Genomic DNA, 23,423 nt, shown 5'->3' with positions numbered 1-23,423 from the left:
ATCCTGCCCACTGATGATGAGATACCTACTGACACTGCCCCCAGTGTGCAAGCTGCAATATTCCATATAGATGGTAAGAAAAAGAAAACCATTGGGAAGAAAACAAAAACTGACTTTAAAAAAAGGGCATTTTCTGACAACAGATTCAATTGAAGAGATTCCATATATACAAGATACATATAAAAAATATATCAAGCTCGTTCCTTCAGGGGGGGGGGGGGGAAAGTGCTGTTCATTTTTAACTCCTGACTTACCAAGAAGAAATGTAATCAGATTGGTTGCTATGAGCTACCAGCTTTTACATTTATACATATGAACTTTATTGTTTCTGGGTCATATCCAATTCTGTCCTGTCCATCACACTGGATATTCAGCCTCTTGTCATTGCAATCTATTTCCCTTCTATATATTCTTATAGGAAGCAATGCGGTCATACAAAAAAATTCAGGAATTTATTGCAGTACTAACATCCCATAATATTCAAACATTCTTGGCTTATGTAAACATCTTGCAGGCTCTGGAATTTTATTGTGCTCCCAGTTCATAAAAAAAAAAAAAAATAAATACAACAGGGCAAATATTGCAACTAAATGATTGCAAGATTTGTGGGAGAAAAATAAATAAATGAAAAAAACCTGACCTCTATTGCTCTAAATTCCTGGTAATAGAAGCAGTGATGTTGGATCATAGGCAGAACTTTTACCAGTTGGCTGCTGACAAGATCAGTCTTAAAATTGGTTTCTTATTTTTAAAAAGTTGCCTACAGGTGACAATAAATAAAAGCAATAAACTATACTAACTCCACAGATCACTGCTGCTTGTTTCCTCTGCCGGAACTGTTGTGACAACGTCCCTGTACACTGTGTCGCTGCAGCCAATCAGCATGTCTCTTGTCTCTTCCAGCATGTGCCACATGTGACCACTGAGGCCAATGATTGGCAACAGCGCCACATGCACAATGTATAGGGACACAATGTATCTTCCAGTGGGAAACAACAGAGGAATGAGCAAAACAGTTGACTTCCCATTTTGTAAACAGGCCAAAAAAAAGGAACGCACTCCCCAAACTTTTTCATCCAGTGTCCATTACCCAAATTTGATGTACACTGCACTTCATTTTCTCACCCGTACCCTTATTAGCAAAGTTATTGGCTCTTTCAGTCATGGCCTTTACAATGTGACTAGCACTCAGACTCGCCAAGACTTACAGAAGTCACTTTTCTGATGATTCCAATGGGAATCACATATCATGAACAGAGAAAGTGCCTTCTGCTCTACATAACACGCTATAAGGCCACTTTTACATTTTGTGCATGTATTATATTTGTTTTCCGAGGACCGTAATAAAGAGCTAATGTTAATTTATAGGGATAGTTACATGGCTGTAAAACATTAGTGTTTTTTAAAAACACAGCACTGTGCTACTATTATCCATTTTGCGGATGGAGTACACCCATTGAAGTCAATGAAGAGAGGTTAAAATATGGATGCATCCATAATTGATATGTATTTTATCATCCATTTTTAAAAGTGTAATTCATTTTCCAGTTTAGAAGGCGCTCATCAGCATTTACTAGACAAAAACAGATGTAAAAGCATCCATATGACAAATCCACTTATGGATAAATTCCAATACACACATGTAAAACTGACCTAAGTTTCAGTGAGTCTAAGTGCTGGTCAAGTTATGCAGGTCTAGGAAAGAACAGAGCTGTTATGTCACTAATAAAGGTACTAAGGTACTGGTAGAACAATTAAATGTGCTGCAGTGTACATCTGGTCCCAGCATGCCCTGGCCCTGGAATTTTGTTTGCAATTTTGTGGTGTTTTTCCCTCCCACAGAGCTGTATAGGTTAAACAAATAAATAAATAAAAATAAAACCAAAACCGAAAAAGCAAGAGAAAAAAAAAACACATAAAAACGCCTATAATGATACACACTATTTGGAGGAGAGAACAAAACATAAACTGCAATATATAGTAGAAAAAGGGGAAGCAGGTTTTTTGAAATGTTGACTCACAGGGTTCAAAGACCCCAACTTACTAAGGTGCATCCCCCCCCAGATTTTATGCCTCCAGGGTCCAGATCCAGCGGTAGAATTTTAAAACCGACTTTCTGCTGAATCCCTGCCGGACCTGTTCTGTACCCCATTCAATCCAATAAGCCAAACTGAGTTAGCTTGCAAGGTCAGTTGGGCTGATTTCCATCCGTATCTGACTTTTGGCCAGACTGAAAACTGCACTGAACTGAATGGGGTCTGGCAGGAATACAGCAGCAGGCGGTTATGAAATTATCTTGCCGGATCCAAAAGGCACAAAAGGTGGTGTGAATGCACCCTTAGCTATGTCAAAGCAAAAGTAGTGAAAACATGCAGTCTACAATGTCAAATAATATGTCCCCTAAGTCTTTTAAACTAGATGAGAGATGTTTTTTCTTTACTCCCCACTGCTGTGCACCATTTAAGACTCTGAGGGGAGAGGGAAGATGCAGTGGAGCAGCCAAGCAATTGAATCCTGCGCCGCGCTGTGTTTGTTAATAACCTGTGAACGGACCAATAAAGCCCTCCACTTTGTAATCACACCTTGACTGACAGGCTCCACATCTCCTCCCGCACATGCTGTTCGTGCTCTCATGCTGCACAAGAGTTATTAACAGTGAGGGACTTTTGCAAAAACCTTTCCTAAAGACAGGAGAAAGAATGAGACCAGCTTGAGCAGCAGAAAAACAAGACAAAAATATGTGATGCTTATACAAATGTGATTCTGTAGTTAGAAAAGTACAGAAGCCGATACAAAACTTTCCATTGTCTAGCCCTGAATTTTTACACCTCTTTCTAATATGTTCTCATAACCATGCACAACCGGCTGGAGAACAATGTCAGCCCGATGTGCGGTTTCACTGACCTTTCCTGTGATTCATGTTCATAGCGGTAATGCCTGGGGCTTCTATCAAGGTTGGTGGAACTTTTCTTTCATGGATTTATTCAAATAATTGTTATATAGTGACACCCACATAAAGACATTTTATCAAACTTTTCATAGTTAAACAAGCTTTATTAAGCAACATAGGGCTATAGAAAGCAAAAACAAAAAAAAAAAAAAATAAAAAAAAAACAAGGACAGGGGGTGGCAAATGATGAAGACAAAACATCAGATGTACATTCCCCTTATTTATGGAGAGATAGAGTCTTCAGTTTAAAGGCAGAATTCCAAACGAGGAAGCGGTAGTGGTAAAGTGAGCAGAATGATCAAAACAAAAGGTAAGTAAAGCCAAGCAATATGCTTAAATGGGGAAGCATGAGTATCAAAAAAGGCATCTTTCTGGTCCTCATAATCCACACCATAAGAAGTGAGCAAACAAAATGAAAATGAGGCGACAGCTGGGCTGAACCGCACCTTCCGCACATATCCTGAGCGAAGTATTGGTGTAACAACACTGGGGGCCAATACCATCTCCTGTATCTTAACTGAGACCAAGTTCTTATGGCATAGCAATAGAGCCTTATTCCAGTTCTGCATACCAAAGGTACAGCCCAGCCCTCCCGATATGGCAGAAGCTTTTCCGAGACACCATGAAGAAGAATAGATTATATCACCCAATACCAGATGCCCATGTGGATCCCTGTCAATGCAGAGGCTCTCAAATGGAAGAGGACTCCTATGTAGATCTAAAGAGTGTCTCCATGTGTGGTATAAGTGACTAAGTTGGGTAAACTGCCATAACTAAATGGGATTGGGGAGGGTATCCCCTAATAACTTGGATAGAGACTTCACCGAGGATGACTGGAGGACCTGGGAGAACAGAAAGACAGACCCCTTAGGCCTACCCAATAAGTCAGGTGACACCTGACCTGGAGAGAAATCCAGGTTGCCTCTAATGGAAGTCAATGGACCATTAGGACATAACAGTTAAGCCTTCTCAAGGTAACAAAAACATACCTATAGACCAATCTGTGCCAGACAAAAGTGGGACCCTTATTAATAGGTTGACCTAGCCCATGAAAGGGCTGTGAGCTGAATAAGGAACATAATAGACTTTAAGCGTACCCACACCTTATAAGAAGGAGGATGAAACAAAATACTTGATGGAAGCTGCCTTCCAAGTAAAGGAAGAGGGAGGACAATTTTTGGAATCAAGGAGACATCTAAAGCCACACTTTAGGAGAGACTGAGTTTGTTACTAAAACTGCGGTATTCAGCCAAAGGCAGTGCTGACAAGAAGGTCCTCAGGTTAGAAACATACAGTAAAACATCATCTGCAAAGGTAGCACCTTTAACAAGCTAATTCTCGATCTGCATACCCCGAATCTCCCCACATCCCCAGAGTGCTTGTCATAGCTGCTCCATTGCCAGGACATACAATCAAAGGGACAAGAGAGAGCTCTGCCTGGTGCCATTTTTATAGCAAGGGGGTCAATAATGCCCCATTATAATTCACTGCTGAGTACAAGAATAAAGAGCAAAGATACGTTGTTCCAATAAGGGGCCTAGGGCAAGATGAGTTAGGACTCCCCACCTCAAGGAAAGCCAGAGTCCACCTGATAAAATGCTTTCTCAGCATCCTATGATAACATGGCACATGCTTAGACTGCACATGACAAATCAAAGTTTTCAAAGTATTATCACATGCTTACCTAGAAAGGACATATCCAAATTGTTCTGGGTGGACGAGGTGATCTAGAAAGAGGTCAGTTGTAGTGCAAGAATCGTAGCGTACAATTTAGTGTCCACATTAACTAGGAAATTTGGACGATAGCTTTGCATATGTTAAGATCCTTCCCTTCTTTAGAAATGACAGTAATAAATGCAATAAGAAAATAAGGTGAGACATCAAATATCGCATTAAAAAGGGGGAAGAAGGCAAAAGGGGACACCTCCTTTTGTAACATGCAAAATGTATTATATATATATCAATCAATACCTGAACCTCCTTCTGCACTCTAAGAAGGTCACAAAGAACCTATTCCAGAGGAATGATTTATGGATATTCTTAAATGAATGTAATTGTTGGAGCAAGTGTCCTGATTTAAATGTCCCTTCCCGTTTAAGCTTGGAACCATGCTGAATCAACATCCCTCGGAAGACACATTTAAGCACGTCCCATTGGCACTGATGGGAGTTGGAGTCTTGTGCATGCTCCAGGACATAATTGGAAACCGCCTCTTTAAAACCCAGCCCACACATGGGATCAAAGTGGAGTGATTCATTAAGTCTTCATGAAAACCCCCAAAAGCTAATGGGACCATGTATTCTATCTGCTAATGATAGGTGGAGATCCCAACAGATGGATTGCAATGGATCAAGGTCACCACCACTGCTAAATACTCCACCAAGCTGTGGAACAAAGCCTGCTATAGCAGTTTGCCTATTTAAAGGAGTTGTTCACCAAGATGACTTTCAGGACACCTCCAATCTTTTTGTGGCAACCGTAGATGGTTGGGAAGCTGAAAAGAGCTTAGATGTGTTTAATTCCCATTGACATTAAAAATGGAGTTGTATAAATGGACCAGAGGTACAAACAGACCAGATGTGGCTGGCAACCATCTTTTAGGTACTTAGGCAAACCCCTTTCATTACCAAGCAAACTTTTTCTAGCTCATGTTTTTTCCTCCTTACATTCTAAACCCATTACATTCATTACCATGTTCTCACCCCTATAACTTTTTAAGATTTTCACCTACAGAGCTGTGTTAGGGTATGTTTTTGTGCCATAAACTGTAATTTTTAACTGTATCACTATTGTGTAGCTCTGGCTTTTTGATCACTTTTTATGACGTTATTATGGGTCTTTTTGTCTGCGTTTTCAAAGTTTTCACCTAACTATTCCTATCACCACCCCTCTATCTGCCATCTGTCCTGATAATCTGCTAGTTTACTGCACACACTCTGTCTGCCCTGACCTCTATGGTATACTTTTTGTGTGCTGCTCCTGCAATACCTACTATTGCTAATAGAGAGCATTCTGAGGGTAGCGACCGAGAAGTCCCCTGCAGTAAACAAGATCCCAATACAAAAAAAAAACAAAACAGGGGTCTTAACCCTGTTCCTCAGTCTAGCCAGCGGCAACTAAAATATGTGACAACCACTTCGGTACGAAGAAAGAGGACCCAAAGTTGGACAACAAATCATGCTCTCCATAAATGTTTCCATTTGGCAAATAGGACAAGTCAGTAATACAGTGATTCCCAACCGGGGCGCCGTTCGGCACCGCCCAGGGTTTTGAATTTAAATTTTTTTTTTATTAAATGTCCCACCCCGGCCTGCGCGCCTAAGGACTCACCACGTTGCAGGGGGGGGGGGGGTGAGGGAAGCCTGCGTGCGCACAGCGCACACAGCGTCCCCCTCCTTCTTGCGGCACAGTGAGTCGAAAATGGTGCACTGAATGCCATGGAACAAACTTCAAGCTGCGCCGGATTCCCGTGCCGGCTTCCTTAAGGTACTGTACCCTTTCCACCCCTCTGTTACCCCTTCTCAACCCTGTCCAAACCCCCGCCCCCCTTCACCCAAGTCCAATCCCCCCCGTCATCCCTGTCACCCTTGTGAACCCCCGTCACCCATGGCAACCCACCGTCACCCATGGCAACCCCCACTGTCGCCCATGGCAACCCCCACTGTCACCCATGTCCACCCCCCCGTCACCCATGTCCACCCCCCCGTCACCCATGTCCACCCCCCGTCACCCATGTCCACCCCCCCGTCACCCATGTCCACCCTTCCTCCCCGTCACTCATGTCCACCCTCCTGTCATCCATGTCCACCCCCCGTCATCCCTGTCATCCATGTCCACCCCCCGTCATCCCTGTCACCCATGTGACCCCCCCCCCGTCACCCATGTGACCCCCCCCGTCACCCATGTCCACCCCCCGTCACCCATGTCCACCCCCCGTCACCCATGTCCACCCCCCGTCACCCATGTCCACCCCCGGTCACCCATGTCCACCCCCCGTCATCCATGTCCACCCCCCGTCATCCATGTCCATCCCCCCTGTCATCCATGTCCACCCTCCTGTCATCCCCTTCACCCATGTGACCCCCCGTTACCCATGTCCACCCCCCCGTCATCCATGTTCACCCCCCCCCCTGTCATCCATGTCCACCCTCTTTTCACCCATGTCCACCCTCCTGTCATCCCCTTCATCCATGTGACCCCCATCACCATGTGACCCCCCGTCACCCATGTCCACCCTCCACCCGTCAACCATCTGTACCCATGTACACCCATCTACCACCCATGTACACTCCTCTACATCCCTCTGTCACCCATCTACACCCCTCTGCCACCCATCTGTCACCCATGTACACTCCTCTACACCTGTCACTGATGTACACTTCCTCTACACCCATCTGTACCCCTTTACACCCATCTGTTACCCATGTACACTCATCTGTCACCCATGTACACCCCTCTGCCACTCATCTGTCACCCATGTACACTCTACACCCCTCTGTCACCCATGTACACTCCTCTACACCCTTCTGTCACCCATGTACATCCATCTATCACTCATGTACACTCCTCTACACCTGTCACCCATGTACACCCTTTCACCCATGTACACTCCTCTACACCCCTGTCACCCATGTACACCCATCTATCATCCATGTACACTCCTCTACACCGCTGTCACCCATGTACACCCCTGTCACCCATGTGCACTCCTCTACACCCATATACTACACCCCTCTGTCACCCATGTACACTCCTCTACACACCCGTCACCCATGTACACCCATCTATCACCCATGTACACTCCTCTACACCCCTCTATCACCCATATATACCCATCTATCACCCATATACACTCCTCTAGACCCCTCTGTCACCCATGTACACTCCTCTATACCCCTCTGTCACCCGTATACACTCCTCTACAACCCTCTGTCACCCATGTACACCCCTGCCCACTTGTCTACACCCCTCTGTCACTCATGTACACCCCTGTCACCCATATACACCCATCTACACTCCTCTACACCCCTGTCAACCATGTACACTCCTCTACATCCCTCTGTCACCCATATACACTCCTCTACACCCCTGTCACCCATGTAGACCCGTCACCCATGTACACTCCTCTACATCCCTCTGTCACCCATCTATCACCCATATACACTCCTCTACACCCAACTGTCACCCATGTACACTCCTCTACACCCTTCTGTCACCCATGTACACTCCTCTACACCCTTCTGTCACCCATGTACACTCCTCTACACCCCTCTGTCACCCATATATCACCCTTGTACACTCCTCTAAACCCCTCTGTCACCCATGTACACTCCTCTACACCCCTGTCACCCATGTACCCCCCCCTCTGTCACCCATGTACACCCATTTATCACCCATGTACACTCCTCTACACCTCTCTGTCACTAATGCACACTCCTCTAGACCCCTCGGTCACCCATGTACACTTTTCTACACCCCTCTGTCACCCATGTAAACCCCTCTGTCACCCATGTACACTCCTCTACACCCCTGCTACTCATGTACACTCCTCTACACCCCTCTGTCACTCATGTGAACTCCTCTACACCCCTCTGTCACCCATGTACATTCCTCTACACCCCTCTGTTGCCCATGTACACCCATCTATCACCCATGTACACTGCTCTACACCCCTCTGTCACCCAGTTACACTCCTTTATACCCCTCTGTCACCCAAGTACACTCCTCTACACCCATGTACACTCCTCTACACCCCTCTGTCACCCATGTACTGTACACTCCTCTGAACCCATTACCCATATACACTCCTACACACCAATCTGCACCCATGTACACCCCTCTGCCAATCATGTGCACCCCTCTACACCCATCTGTCACCCATGTACACTCCTCTAGACCCCTCTGTCACCCATATACACTCCTCTACACCCCTCTGTCACCCATGTACACCCCTGCCCACTCCTCTACACCCCTCTGTCACTCATGTACACCCCTCTGTCACCCATATACACTCCTACACCCCTGTCACCCATGTACACCCCTGTGACCCATGTACACTCCTCCACACCCATCTGTCACCCATGTAACCCCCTCTACACCCTTGTCACCCATGTACACCTCTCTACACCCCTCTGTCACCCATGTAAAAAAAAGTGCGGAGCCTAATAGGTTTGTTTTGTAGGTTTCTGGCTGGAAGAAATCGTCAGGACGGCCCAGACTAGATGGAGAAGAGAAGGGACCAACGCCGATTAGAGAAAAAGTGATCTGTGAGCTGCTGTATAAAGCAGTACTGTAATCATTTCTTTTTTTTTTTGCTCGCCAACCTCGGTAGGGGTGCCTCGCGAACAAATTTTTTTTCCCGAGGGGTGCCCCGACCCGAAAAAAGGTTGGTAAACACTGCAGTAATATAATAAAAGCATTAGTCTTTCACTCAATGTCAAGATGCCTGCGTCCTGCTGGTAATTGAAAAATTCATTGTTAACATTTCTAGGCTAAAAAAGGAGTAAGACACGAAATGCTTACTCAATTACTATTAAGGTAATCTGTTGGAAGCTTTCACACAGGGCAATGTAAAGGTTAAAAGTACCTTCAGAGACATACCTTTATACCATCTGCTTGTGAGCCAAGAAATCTGTATTTTTTCACATATGCATATTTATGCTAAGTGCCCATAGGGAGGGGCTGATCAACTCAATGGGGTAGATTTATCAAAACCTGTCCAGAGGAAAAGTTGCCCATAGCAACCAATCAGATCGCTTCTTTCATTTTTAACAAGGCCTCTTCACAATGAAAGAAGCGATCTGATTGGTTGCTATGGGCAACTTTTCCTTTGCACAGGTTTTTGATAAATCTCCCCCAATGACTCTGTGCTACGTGGTGTAAATGGTGGAAATGCTGGGTGCCTGAGGCAATCTGTAGGCTGTAATAAAAGTCTTATAATGGCAGTCATGAAGGCTGCCTTTAGAAGGCCCCTGGCTGCCATGACAACCAATCATCACCTTGTGTATTGCAGGGTTGCTGTTCAGAACCGGAAAGGACAGGCACACATTTACTAACCCCCTAAATGCAATGGTTGCAAGAGACTGGCTCAGCTCATAGGCCAAAGCAACACTTATCTGAAGCCTAGCTGGTCATATAGTTACAGTGACTGGTCATGAATGGGATAATAAAGTGTTAAATTACAAAAAAGTTCCTAGTATCTCCAGTGGTGGATGGAGACGAGATTTTTTAAGACTCACACTTCCATCCCATAGAGCCAAATAGGCCATATAGACATGTGTAATAGGGGAAAGATCAGACAACAAATGGACTTCATCTGATGTGTTGTGTTGACCTGCTAAAAGAAAAATCACATATCACCCACACATCTCCCTGTGTAATAGTGGATGGACATCCAATAAATTATGAAAGCAGAGGGCTGCATTAAAGATCCAACAAATGTTCATGTGGCCCTCCCTAAATAGTGGTTGAGCCTTGTAACACATATCAATCAACAAGATCATGATCATTGGTAAATGTAATAGGGCCCTTACTCCCTGCATCTAGTCTAGTTTGTGTTATTTGATTGCAGGATCCACCACTACTGCAGGTGCACAACAGGACTATGTCATTATAAATGAGCAAAAAGCTTCTTCAGTGTCCACCATTGCTAGTCACAGGACTAGCTAGGACACAGTGGGGGGGGGGGGGGGGGGTACAAGAAGGCGACAGCTGCCGTTGTTTCGCACTGGCTTAGTGCTTCCTCTGGAGGCCAGAGGAAGCACTAAGCCAGTGCGAAACAACGGTAATAAAAGAAGAAACCTGAAGATTTGGTGAGTCACCGACTATTTCCTTTCTTATCCATATGTTACAGTTCCTGCATCTTTAACTGGTCAGAGCACCACCTACTTCTAAGCCAGCATTTCCATCACCCCACGATATACTGTTATTTCAGTACAGACTTAGCTGTGCCAACCATCTCTATTATCTTTCACCACTGTTAATCTCTAGTTGGACCAACAAGCCATATCAGCAGCCACAGGCATCAATGATCCCAGTGACAGCCAGGGCTTATGAGTCTCTTTAAAGGCATTTTACAAAGGGTGAATCCATCGTGGGCAAACTATGTAAAATGTATGTTTCTAGACATTTATGGCAGCGCTTTGGGAAACTCAAATATTACAATACTCCAAGATATCAGTTAAACTGATTGTAAAATAAAATAACTAAAGCCTTCTGTCTAGATCGGTTCTAAATGCAGTGTTTTTTTTACATGTTTTTTTTTTTTTCAGATTTATGACTCTGCAACGGCTAAAAGAGGTATTAAGGACAATTACAATAAACATAATCCCATCATACTTACCAAGACTTCTCAATAAAGAACAAGCAGAGCGGGAATGCGGGGACTTCTATAAGACCGTACAATGCCACATTCATATAGAGATTGCCTTTCAGCTCCCCTGCATTTAAGGTCAAGCCATAGTAAACCAGACTGCAGACATACCTGGAAGAAACAGAACATCATTGCTACTGAAAGGTTTGCAGATTTCAAGAGCTAGTTTTCTGAAATTCAATTTATCAAGAATGTACTGTGACATAGAAGAATGGACTAGAGGAAAATAATGCTCATTTTACCTCTGCCAGCCAGAACTCCCTGATCTATTAGTAATACTTTCCCCAAACACTGCACTGGGAAATAAACTTGCAAGTCAGATACATTTTACTGTGAATTACTTCATAAATGCACATATATAGAGAGGACTAGATGTATCAAGATATCAATTACACAAATAAATGAGAAATCCATTTCTACAGTCAGTTCTGTTCTAGTGTGATGGCTATTTTATAGGGCCTGGGCAGCTAATCTCAGTAATGTTCTTTTTTTGACCCAGTGCCTGATAGGTTACCTACATGCCTTAAGCAATAACTTGCAATACAGAGGTCAAATATTGGCACTAATGTACTGGAAATTGTGATGCAGTCATTTTCACAAAGTGCACAAAGAGGTGAGGGCAACACAAGCCAAAATGGTGTGATAAAATGTATCAATGGTCACAGCTCCACCATAGATGTGTATGATTAAAGGGGTACTCCGGTATTAGATGTCTTATCCTCTATCCACAGGATAGAGGATAAGATAGATGTCTGATGGCAGGGGGTACGACTGCTGGAACCCCTGCAACATCCGAACATTTACGTTCCCTCCATTCATGAGATGGCTCCATGCATGTGGATTACCGGGGTGCCAGGCATGAGATCATGGGGGATTCCAGCTGCCAGACCCCCACGGGATCATACACTTATCCCCTACCTTGTGGATAGGGGATAAGAAGTCTAGCACCGGAGTACTCCTTTAAAGGGGTACTCCGGTGAAAACCTTTTTTCTTTTAAATCAACTGGTGGCAGAAAGTTAAACATATTTGTAAATTACTTCTATTAAAAAATCTTAATCCTTCCTGTACTTATTAGCTGCTGAATACTAGAGAGGAAATTATTTTCTTTTTGGAATGCTCTCTGATGACATCACGACCACAGTTCTCTCTGCTGACGTTATAATAATAATAATAATAACGCTTTATTTATTGTTGTCCTTAGTGGGCTAACCACTGAGCCACCATGCTGCCTATGCATGGTTGCTAAAATGGACAGAGATGTCAGCAGAGAGCACTGTGTTCGTGATGTCATCAGTGTTCCAAAAAGAAAGGAATTTCCTCTGTAGCATTCAGCAGCTAATAAGTACTGGAGGGATTAAGATTTTTTAATAGAAGTAATTTACAAATATGTTTAACTTTCTGCCACCAGTTGATTTAAAAGAAAAAAGGTTTTCACCGGAGTTCCCCTTTAAGTCCCGACTACCATGTTAACATGCAAGCTCAGGCCAGCATGCGTGTTTACTTCAATAGAAAGGGGTGAGTAATCTCTAAGTGCAATAAAGGCTTGGTCACGTTAAAGGGAGTCTGTCATCAGTATCACCCGCACTAACCAGTAGTACTGGCTTGTAGTGCGGGTGATACTGGTGACAATAAAACTTATTGTCCCTCACTCCACGTCTTCATTCTGCCACAATCACGGCATTGCGTCAGAATGGTGGTATGGAGCAGGGACCGGTAAGTGTCATTGTCATCAGTTTCACCCACACTACAGTCCTGTAAAACAGATTAGAGTAGATGATACTGATGACAGACTTCCTTTAGAACCCAACATTGCCAATGCTCTCCCCCTTTTTGAAGGAAGGTTCGGCTGACCACAGCAGGTGGGAGATAGACAACTTAAATGGGGTGTCCAGCATTTGAAAAATGCTGCTTTTTTGGGCACAAATATATCATTACTGTCCATAATGTGTGTGAAACACTGCATTCCCATTCACTGTAATGGAGCTGAGATGCACCCCCACATACTACCTGTGGACAGGGCTGGTACTGTGTTTGCAAAAAAACATGTTTTTCTCATACTGGGAAACTCCTTTAAATGTGTATGACCAGTCTCAAGAATTCGGAGATGAAAATCTTACACATAACACTGAAACAAAGAGTTAGTGGGGAGGTACTAAAAAAAACTATGCACATAAGGCTTAAAGGGGGACTCCGGTGGAAAACAAATTTGCTAAAATCAACTGGTGCCAGAAAGTTATACAGATTTGTAAATTACTTCTATTTAAAAATCTTAATCCTTCCAGTACTTATCAGCTGCTGTATGCTCCACTGGAAGTTGTATTTCTTTCTGGAGTTCTTTCCAGCCTGACCACAGTGCTCTCTGCTGACACCTCTGTCTATGTCAGGAACTGTCCAGAGTACAAGCCCATCCCCATAGCAAACCTCTCCTGCTCTGAACAGTTCCTGTTACGGACAGAGGTGTCAGCAGAGAGCACCGTGGTCAGACAGAAAAGAACTCCAGAAAGAAATACAACTTCCTCTGTAGTATACAGCAGCTAATAATTACTGGAAGGATTAAGATTTTAAAACAGAAGTAATTAACAAATCTATTTAACTTTCTGTCATCCGTTGATCAGAATCTTTTTTTCTTCCACTGGAGTACCCCTTTAATTATGTTTAAAAAAAAATAAATAATAAAATTTGCAAAAATTGGAGCACAGAGAATGATTGCCACAGGAAATAAAAAATAATCCAAAATATATTTCACCTATAATAAGACACCTAAAATGAATCTAATCTGGGTGTAATGGTGAAGGAGAATAAGGAAAAAGCCAATCTACTAAATGCCTTCTTTTCTACTGTATTTACACAGAAAAATCCGAAGTCATAATAACATGAGAAGGGGTAATGTGAACTCTCCGGCAAATCTCACCTGTTTAATCCAACAAGAAGTGCGGCTCTGCCTTAATAACAATAAAAACAATAAAATCACAAGTTTTACAGGAACTAAGTACTGTGGTAGACAAGCCCTTAATCCTTACATTAAAAGATGCAAGAAAGACAGGGATTGCTCACAGTCGAAGATTTCTTGCTGTAAGAGCAGTGAGACAATGGAACTCACTGACACGATGTTGGCTGACTCATTAAAAACATTCTGAAATGTTTTTCTGGGAAAATATACTATTACAAGTTATGGCTACTAAGGCTACTTTCACACTGCCGTTGTTCCCTGTCGAGAACGGCCATCAAAGATTCTTTTTTTTTTCCTGACTTTATCAGCCATTCTCATAACGGGGAGCAATGGCAAACAACGGGTCCCGGCGGCTCCCATTTACTATTATGGGGGCCACCGGGCACCGTTATGAATAGCAGGCGAAAAAGGAAGCACATGCTGCAATTTTTCTCGCATTATTCTGCCCGGCTCTCCCAGCGTCCATCACACTGCCATGCACTAAGTGAAAGGGGCCATATTTGGAGTCAGGAAGGAATTTTTCCTACTGTTATGGGGAAATTGGCACCTTTGGCATCATGGGTATTACCTTACTTTTTGTCAACACTAGAGTTATAGGTTGAACTTGCTCAACCTTATTAACTATCTTAGTACAGTGACCCCCTACCTACGATAATTTCAACATGCAACGGCCTCTCAGAGGCCATCGTATGTTGAAGGCAGCATCAACACACGATGCTTTTGTCGGGGCCATCGCATAAACGGCTATCTGGCAGCGCAGACTGCTTCAGCTGCCACCAGATAGCCGTTTACGGTGGTCCGCTGTGGTCCGCTGACGATCACTTACCTGTCCTCGGGGCTACGGCAAATCCTCTTTGGGATCCCCTCCATCGTCGGCGCTCTCCACCGTTGACTTGAAGTCACTGCGCACGTCGTCCCGTCATCCAATAGGAACGGCGTGCGTAGCGACGTGATGGCGGCGATGGAGAGCGAGGATGCCGGGGAAGCAGAGGCCTTGCCGGAGCGTCAGAGACACCCTGGGGATGCATAGACAGCGATGGAAGGCGACATCCAGGGCAGCGGTGACGAGCGGTGACGGTCCGGAGCGGCGGGTACAACTTCCTATACCAGTGGTCTTCAACCTGCGGACCTCCAGATGTTGCAAAACTACAACTCCCAGCATGCCCGGACAGCCGTTGGCTGTCCAGGCATGCTGGGTGTTGTAGTTTTGCAACATCTGGAGGTCCGCAGATTGTAGACCACTGTCCTATACTTTACATTGCACGGATCCCTCAACATACGATGGTTTCAACAAACGATGGGATCTGGGATCACTAGGATCTGTCAGGATGCAACACATGGGCCTCAGAAGGTGCCACAGAGGAGCATGTCAAAGTACATCATGAAGATCATGGCTTAGCAAAGAGGATCCTGGGATCTGTAGACCTTTCTCCCAGCAGTTTGTGTAGAAAAAAAAGTTAAGCTATTGAAAAGAAAATGTAGGCACGTCTTTTATAAATTATATAACTGGACTATCTTTTAAAGTAACAAATAAAGGTGTAATTTCACCTACCTAATGAACCAAAGAAATCTGCTTGTCTTATCTTTGTTCACCATTTCAATGTAAATATTATCCTTTTTAGAAGAACAATCTGTGGAATTCAGAACAAAACCAGCCTTAAATCAGCAGGTTGTCCAGGAACCAAGTAGAATGTAGGTGCATACTGTACTAAGTGTTATAGCAATAAGCTTTTTCACATTGCAACATTTTACAAAATTGTAGACTGCATGAAAAAGAAATAAGCGCCCACTTGACCAAATCAAGACTATTCTATATGATGACCAGACTTTTGGATAAAACAAAAATGATATAAAAAGATAACAATAATGAAATAATGGGTATGCCACTGAGTAACCAAAGGACACAACATGGTGCCATTTATATATATGACAAGTCAAAATAAAGCCTCAAAACACCTTTTATGTGATAACAGTGAGAGTTCCCTTCAGGAGTCACTTTTGGGTGGCTACCAATAATCAAAGTTTCCACACACTACTCATTACATGCCGATTGGGGAACCTCAAGTTCTGAAGACCATGCTGAGCAATCATCTGAGAGCCACAGGAGGCAGAGCTGTACAGCACAGGTGTACTGAGCCATATTGATTACAATACTAATATATAAACAGATGGCAGGCAGATGGCACAAGCCTTAATATGCCACCATTAGTGCTAGGTTGCAGAGCCTTTCTGAACAGTAAAAATGTTCTGGAATTTTTGTGTGTGTGTGAATTCACTCAAATAATGTGAAAAATAGGCAAGGAATACAATCTAAAAACAAACTGAAGTTTTGGAACATTACAAAGATAACTATTAATGAAAGATATCAGGCAGTGTGGATGTAGGAAATGATCAGCACGGCTGGAAAATACAATCTTTTTGGGACAGTGGTTAGACCTAATCTCAGCATCAGCTCTGTAAATAAAAATCCCTATATACAGCAGACTTGCTCAAAAAGGGTCAGAAGCCTTACAATGGATCCAAGGGACTATGGCAGCAAAAGAAGAGGAGAAGACTTGAGCGACAGGAGAAAACAGAGGTGCTCAGGAGCACTGACAGGTGAGTATTGGTTTTGTAATAAGCCTATTTGGCTGTGTTTGTGAGAGGGGCGTGGAATACTCAACGCATGCCCCCTGTCACATCAGGTGCGTGCATATTTATGGGAGGGGCCTGGCATATTTAAACGCACGCTTCCTGTCTCACAGCTACAGGCGTGGCATTTGGCAAACTACTGATGCTAGCCGCTGCTAGCTCGTACGCTGCCCCCTCTGTACCACTCCGCCCCCCCGGTGTCGAGTGTGTGGAGCTCACAGCGCTGCTGTGGGGTTCCCCGGGGGGCCGCAGCGCTTCCAGGGTCCCTACTTTAGTCACAAAGGTGTTTTTTCATGCTAGCTTTTCAGTGCTCTAGATTCATTCAGGTGGTTTTCACATGTTATAGTGTTGTAAGTACATTACTTTGGTAGGTTTATGGTATGGCAGAGCTTACACGTTGTGTAGCATTGAGGGGCACACATGTTTTTCTCACGGTAGCAACATACGTTTTTTGCAGGTGCATTTGCTTAGTTTGGTAGCGTGTAGTCTTGCCAGCGTTTTTCTGTGGATATGGCATGCCTTTCGGCATCCTATATTCCGCATACGAGTTTGGGGCGGCTATGTAGCTCAATACGCTTACCTGGCATGCATAAGCCTATGGCATATTGTTCGTGGACATCTGTGGTTTTTTAAGGTTTGTTCCCTCATGGTATCTTAACTGGTACGCTAAGGGTTTCATGGTACATACACGCAGGACATTTATATAATCATATGTTTATAGAGTCATACCGTTCATATGAGCTGGGAGTTTGTACTGTTCACTTGTCTGTTTTCACAATGTTCACACGCTCAGGGTAGGTTTTCACGGTCATATTCGCATCAGTCATACTTTCTGTACACTTCATTATACTGTCCATTATGCTTATGGCATGTATTTTTCTTATGCTCGTGACAGTCACACTATTCATCTGCGTGGGGCAGCATACTGGTTATGTTGTGGTGGTTATAACATTCTAGGTTCATTGCTTATATTCTCTACACTCGTGGCGTTCATACGTCAGGGCTTGTATACTGGTTACTAGCCCGAGTATGTACATCGTTCACCGGATCAGGGTAGTTGTTGTTACATGCACATGGTATTGATACTGTTCTTATGCTCATGGCAGTCATCTAGTTCATGCATTTTTAGTGTTACACGATTCATATGCTCAGCATAGGCGTTTTTTCATGTATAATGTTCACACATTTATGGTGTTTCACCGTCCACTTGCTCGTGGCATTTATAATGCCCTCGTGCTATTGACAATGATACAGGTCACACGCTCACAGCACTCATTCTGTCATACTACACTGGGTTCATGCTCATAGCATTTATTCTGCCCGTACAGTCTCACCAGTTACTGGTTAAATGCTCGGGGCATTGGTGCCATGTACATTCATGGCGGTCACATGGTCTTGCGGAAGACGTTCCTATCATACCTGGCATTTCCGCAGGGGCTTCGTAAGACATGGTTGGCGTTTTCTGGCTCATCTGGAGAGCAACAGCATCACAACACTAGGTAGTGTACACTACTCATGTCTGCCATGACTACAGAGACACATTGCATAGTGGTTGTTCTGGACACGTCTTTCAGAGCAACAACATCACGACACATAGGCGGTTGTATACCCTTATACCTGCCACGTCTGCAGGGGATGCACTGTGCAATTGTTGTTACTGACACGTCTTCAGAGCAACAACATACATCACGACACATAGGCGGTTGCATACCTTTATACCTGCCACATCTGCAGGGAGATGCACTGCGCAATTGTTGTTACTGACATGTCTTTAGAGCAACAACTTTACAGGTCGTTGTATACCCGTTCTACCTGCCACCTCTGCAGGGGGAGGCACTGCAGTTGTTATTACTGACACGTTTTACAGAGCAACAACAGCATGTCACATAGGCAGTTGTAGTCCCATGGTAACTGCCACGTCTGCAGGGGGATGCACTGCGCAGTGGTTGTTACTGACACGTCTTCAGAACAACAACATCTCAATACTCAGGTCCTGGTCTATTCTTTGTACCTGCTACATCTGCAGGGAGATACATTGCATAGTGGTTAATACTGGCACAACATAGGGGTGGCTTATCCTTCGTAGCTGTCAATTCTGCAGGGGGATGCATTGCGCATTTGTGGTTGCCAACACGTCTTCAGAGCGACAACATCACGACACATACGCAGGGGTATACTCAGCATACCTGCCACGTTGACAGGAGGATCCCTTGCATAGAGGTTGTTATGGTCACGTTCAGAGAGTAAACATCACTGCACATAGGCGATTGCAATTATTCATGAATATCTCAGCTACAGGGTGTTTCACTGAGTATTAGGATTCGTTGCAGAACGATGTCATCATGACAAGTAGGCAGGGATCTTGCCATTTTACCGGCCATGTCTGCATGGCATACACTGCATAGTCATTACTACTGACACGTTACAGAGCGATAAGTCACAACTCATAGATGGTACACTTAGGTGGTATACACATAAGGGTGGTAGTCCCTTCATACCTGCCAAACCCGAAGTGATACACTGCGTAGTTATTGTCACTAATATGCTTTCGGAGAATAATTTCATGACACAAAAAAAAAATTATAAAAATAAAAAATAAAGATTGTCAGGTTAGACCTGTTACATGGACAGGCACGAGGCTTACGCAAAGAACTGACGCGGCTTCAGGCACGATGATACGATAACACCTGGTAAAAGTTCAGGTATGGTGGTTCACGCATACAAATACAGGTTCGAGGGTCACGCAAGGCTACGCCACGGTTACAGGTACAAAGGATAAAAGCTATATCTGTCAATTACGGCAGAATGTCATCTCGAAGTTCCAGTTTTAAGGCAGATCAGTGTTCAGGATGTGTTATGTGAAGGTAATCGATGGCATGTATGACTTCCCAGGTGAATAGGCACAGTGTCTACGTATTGTCTGGGTCTGTCTACAGGCACGATAGCGGTGCAAGGGCGACTACCCGCAGCAGGTCAATACTTTGCAGTACAGTGGGTAGTTCACGGTAGGTCGGTATAGTTCAGGCAGTATTCAGGTAAGTTATACAGTAGGAAGTTCAGCTTTTCTACTGCTTAAGCTACCAGGTCAGGGTTTTTGCCTCACCTGTGCTCACACTGACGTCGCCGAGGAAGAGCGTTCGCGCTTGAAACATGTCTGACTAGTGTGCTTTTATTGCTTGCTCCTCACTTAATAAAGCTGCCTTCACTGCAGTGCTGGACTCCTTCTTCATTTCCAGTATCCGGGGCGCCTGGCCGGGCAGCGGTCCGTGCATAGCACGACACGGGAGGTGAGCTGGACTCTCTTCATTTCTTTGCTGTTTGCTACCGGCTCTCTCGTGCTCCCTCCCAGCAGCCTGCAATAGTGAGATCCAGTGAGAGTAATCTGCCCTCACAGAGCAAGTATACACACTGCTACGTGGATCGGCATCATGAGTTCGACTGCACCTTCCACTGTTACCATGGATCGGGCACAAAAAGCTGCTAACTTGTTTGCCGGGTCTGGATCTGTAGACACTTCTATAGTGAACCTTCAGGTTCTAATGCACAACCTTGAAAAGCTACAATTACAAGAAACCAGGATTTGGTGGGATTGTACCACGCTGTTTAATTATACTTCCAAGGACATAATCCCAAGGGGCTTAAGAATTAAAAAGATCCCTACAACCATCTATTGCGAAGAAATGCTGATGGAATGGCACGAGGCTATTACGGTCTGCTCCAACCGGTTCATGAATATCATCGTCAAATATGAGACCAAGAAATTGGAAAACTTGAATGAGGACATTTCCAAGTTACAACAAGAATTGGAGCCATTCCAAGGTATGGCAGACTTTTCTGATTTATTAAAAGTTACTAATGATCGCATTGCCAAGTTAGAGGAGGGTATTATGGAGTCTAAGAAAATCAAGTTGCAGAGGGATATGCGGGACTTTGAACTTAAGCAACAATATGACTGGGGTCGCTGGGACAATTCTCGTATGCAACCCAGATCTATATTAAAAAACAAGAAACGCGGATATAAAAAATGCACACCCCTGCAGAAGGTTACCTTCAGCTCCTCTTAGATGGACTCCGATCGCGAGGGTGAGAGCACAGAGTCTGATGGATCTACTGCCCCCCATACCTCCATGGGCACTCCACGTCATGCAGCTCAGCCAAAAAACGCGTAGCGCAAAACAAAAAACCCAGGAGGAGGGGGGGCAGGAAGCATCGAAAAAGATCCTCCACGCCTTCGCAGTCAGGCTCGGAGGAACTAGCAGTGATGAACCTGTCTAGTAGAGTTCTCTCCCCGGATCAAATCTCATTACTTGCCAGGGGGTTGAACTTTTCACCGGTCAATGGACTTAATGTGTTTGGCACCCTTTGTGAAATAAATCGCTTTGTACGCAACCTCACCGTCAGGAAACATTTTTTTAGTGAGGACTCTACTGAAAAAGTTGATTCTTATTCCCATATGCATGTTAATAATGAATTTCAGGGACAATCATTTTCTGACCAGATTACTTTGAGTCAACTCACTGAGCTGAATGCCCATGATGTTCAACAAGTTGAGGTTGTATCTAAAAATTTCATGCATGTCAACAAAAATCCCTCATTTTACCCTTTATCCTCCCGCACTGACGGTATGGATCTTTTTCAGGCCGCAGTGGAGGAGGATCTCATCTCCCTTGGCAACACCGTATCTACCACCCCCCCCCAAGTCAGACAACCTTACTCGTAAGGAGCGCACTGCTCTACAAGAATTAACCACTTATGATGATATCATCATTAGGATGTCTGACAAAGGGGGATTGGTAACGGTTATGAATAAGGATATGTATATTGAGGGAATTAATACCCTGTTGCAGGATCATACCACATACCAAAAACTTACTGCTGATCCTAGCATGAAATTTCAACTTGAGCTATCCAAACTACTTGATGAAGGTGTTGCACTGGGAGCCATCACTGGGAGGGATAGAGATTATCTTTTCGTGAATGAACCAGTCATTCCGGTCATGTATTCCCTGCCCAAGACCCATAAAGGGACGGTCCCTCCACCTATGAGGCCCATTGTTTCCAGCAGTGGGTCCTTGTTGGAGTGACTGTCCAATTGGGTTGATTTATTACTGCAACCTCTGGTGCAACGTGTTCCGGGATATCTCAGGGATTCTAGGGACGTTTTGAGGGCCATGGAAAATGTACAGTGGACATCAGGCGCATATTGGCTCTCCTGTGATGTAGTGTCTTTGTACACTAATATACCTTGGGTAGTTGCCATGACCGCTGTTGAATTCCACCGTAATACCTACAGTCAATATTCATCAGATCTTAAAGAATTTATTAAAATGGTCATTTGATTCCTCATGTCCCGTAACTATTTTATATTTGACAGAACATTCTATGTACAGACTAGTGGTGTTTCCATGGGAGCCAAACACTCACCATCCCTGGCAAATTTGACTATGTCCTTTTGGGAGTCCAATCACATCTTCACTGCTGATAATCCATTTGCCAACAGCATACAGTGGTACGGTCGCTTCATTGACGACCTCCTCCTCATTTGGAGGGGGGACATCGCGACCGTACCGCTGTTTTCTGCATATCTGAATGATAATCCATACAATTTTAAATTTACATACCAGTTTGATCCACAGACCATGGCATTTTTGGATTTAACTTTCACCATTACTTCATCAAATCAAATTTCTACCTCGACTCACCGCAAGCCCATCTCCGATAACACTGTCCTCAGAGCTGACAGCAATCATCCATTACACACCACCAGATCCATACCAGTAGGGGAGTTCACTAGACTCAAGAGAAATTGCTCCGATACAGCTACATACATATCTCAGGCCGTAGAATTGAAGAATAGGTTGTCCAATAGGGGTTATTCCCATCACACCTTACATAGGGCGGAAGGTACTGTAGCCAACAAGGATAGAAGTGCTCTTGTTAATCCACAACATGCACCAACAAAACAAAGTAAAAAACCCATTGTGGCACTCACTTATTCACCCTATTTTAATAACATTAAACAAATTATTAATAGACACCTTCATTTTCTCAGGAGGGATGAAACGTTATCATCCCTTCTGAGTGAGGGATGCCAAGTAGTGTCCAAAAGAGCCCCCACACTTTGTGACCAGCTGTCGCCAAGTGTGGAGGTGAGTGAAAGATCCAGTCACTCACATTGGTTAGCTCAAAAAGGTTTTTTCAAGTGCGGACAGAGAATATGCCGCACTTGTAATTATGCAAAACCCACAAAAACCTTTACCTCTGCCGATGGCACCAGGACTTTTTCTATAAAGTCATACATTAATTGTAATTATACCAATGTGGTGTGCATCATAGAATGCTCACTCTGTCAACTCAAGTATGTGGGTTACACAACTAGAAAGTTAAAAACCAGAGCTTTAGAGCATTTGAATGACAGTACCACTGCGTCGAGCAGACACAGATCAGCTGCATCTGCCCATTTTCAAACTGTGCATCATGGTAATACGAGTGGTTTTACTATCTATGCTATTGAACTTGT

At 44.1% G+C, this 23,423-nt stretch overlaps 1 protein-coding gene across 4 annotated transcripts in view; it reads right to left on the bottom strand.

Annotated features, from left to right (window-relative positions):
- The window catches only part of LOC130282215 (solute carrier family 22 member 15-like), a 418,635-nt gene that overhangs the window by 266,810 nt on the left and 128,402 nt on the right, over nucleotides 1-23,423 (bottom strand). For all 4 annotated transcript variants that reach the window (XM_056530237.1, XM_056530238.1, XM_056530240.1 and 1 more), the window contains exon 7: nucleotides 11,292-11,432. In XM_056530237.1, the coding sequence (XP_056386212.1) occupies nucleotides 11,292-11,432 (141 nt within the window). The remainder of the gene's footprint in view (nucleotides 1-11,291; nucleotides 11,433-23,423) is intronic.

Source organism: Hyla sarda, chromosome 7, assembly GCF_029499605.1.
Source record: "Hyla sarda isolate aHylSar1 chromosome 7, aHylSar1.hap1, whole genome shotgun sequence".
NCBI classification, from domain to species: domain Eukaryota; kingdom Metazoa; phylum Chordata; class Amphibia; order Anura; family Hylidae; genus Hyla; species Hyla sarda.
This window is presented reverse-complemented; position numbering and strand designations above follow the sequence as displayed.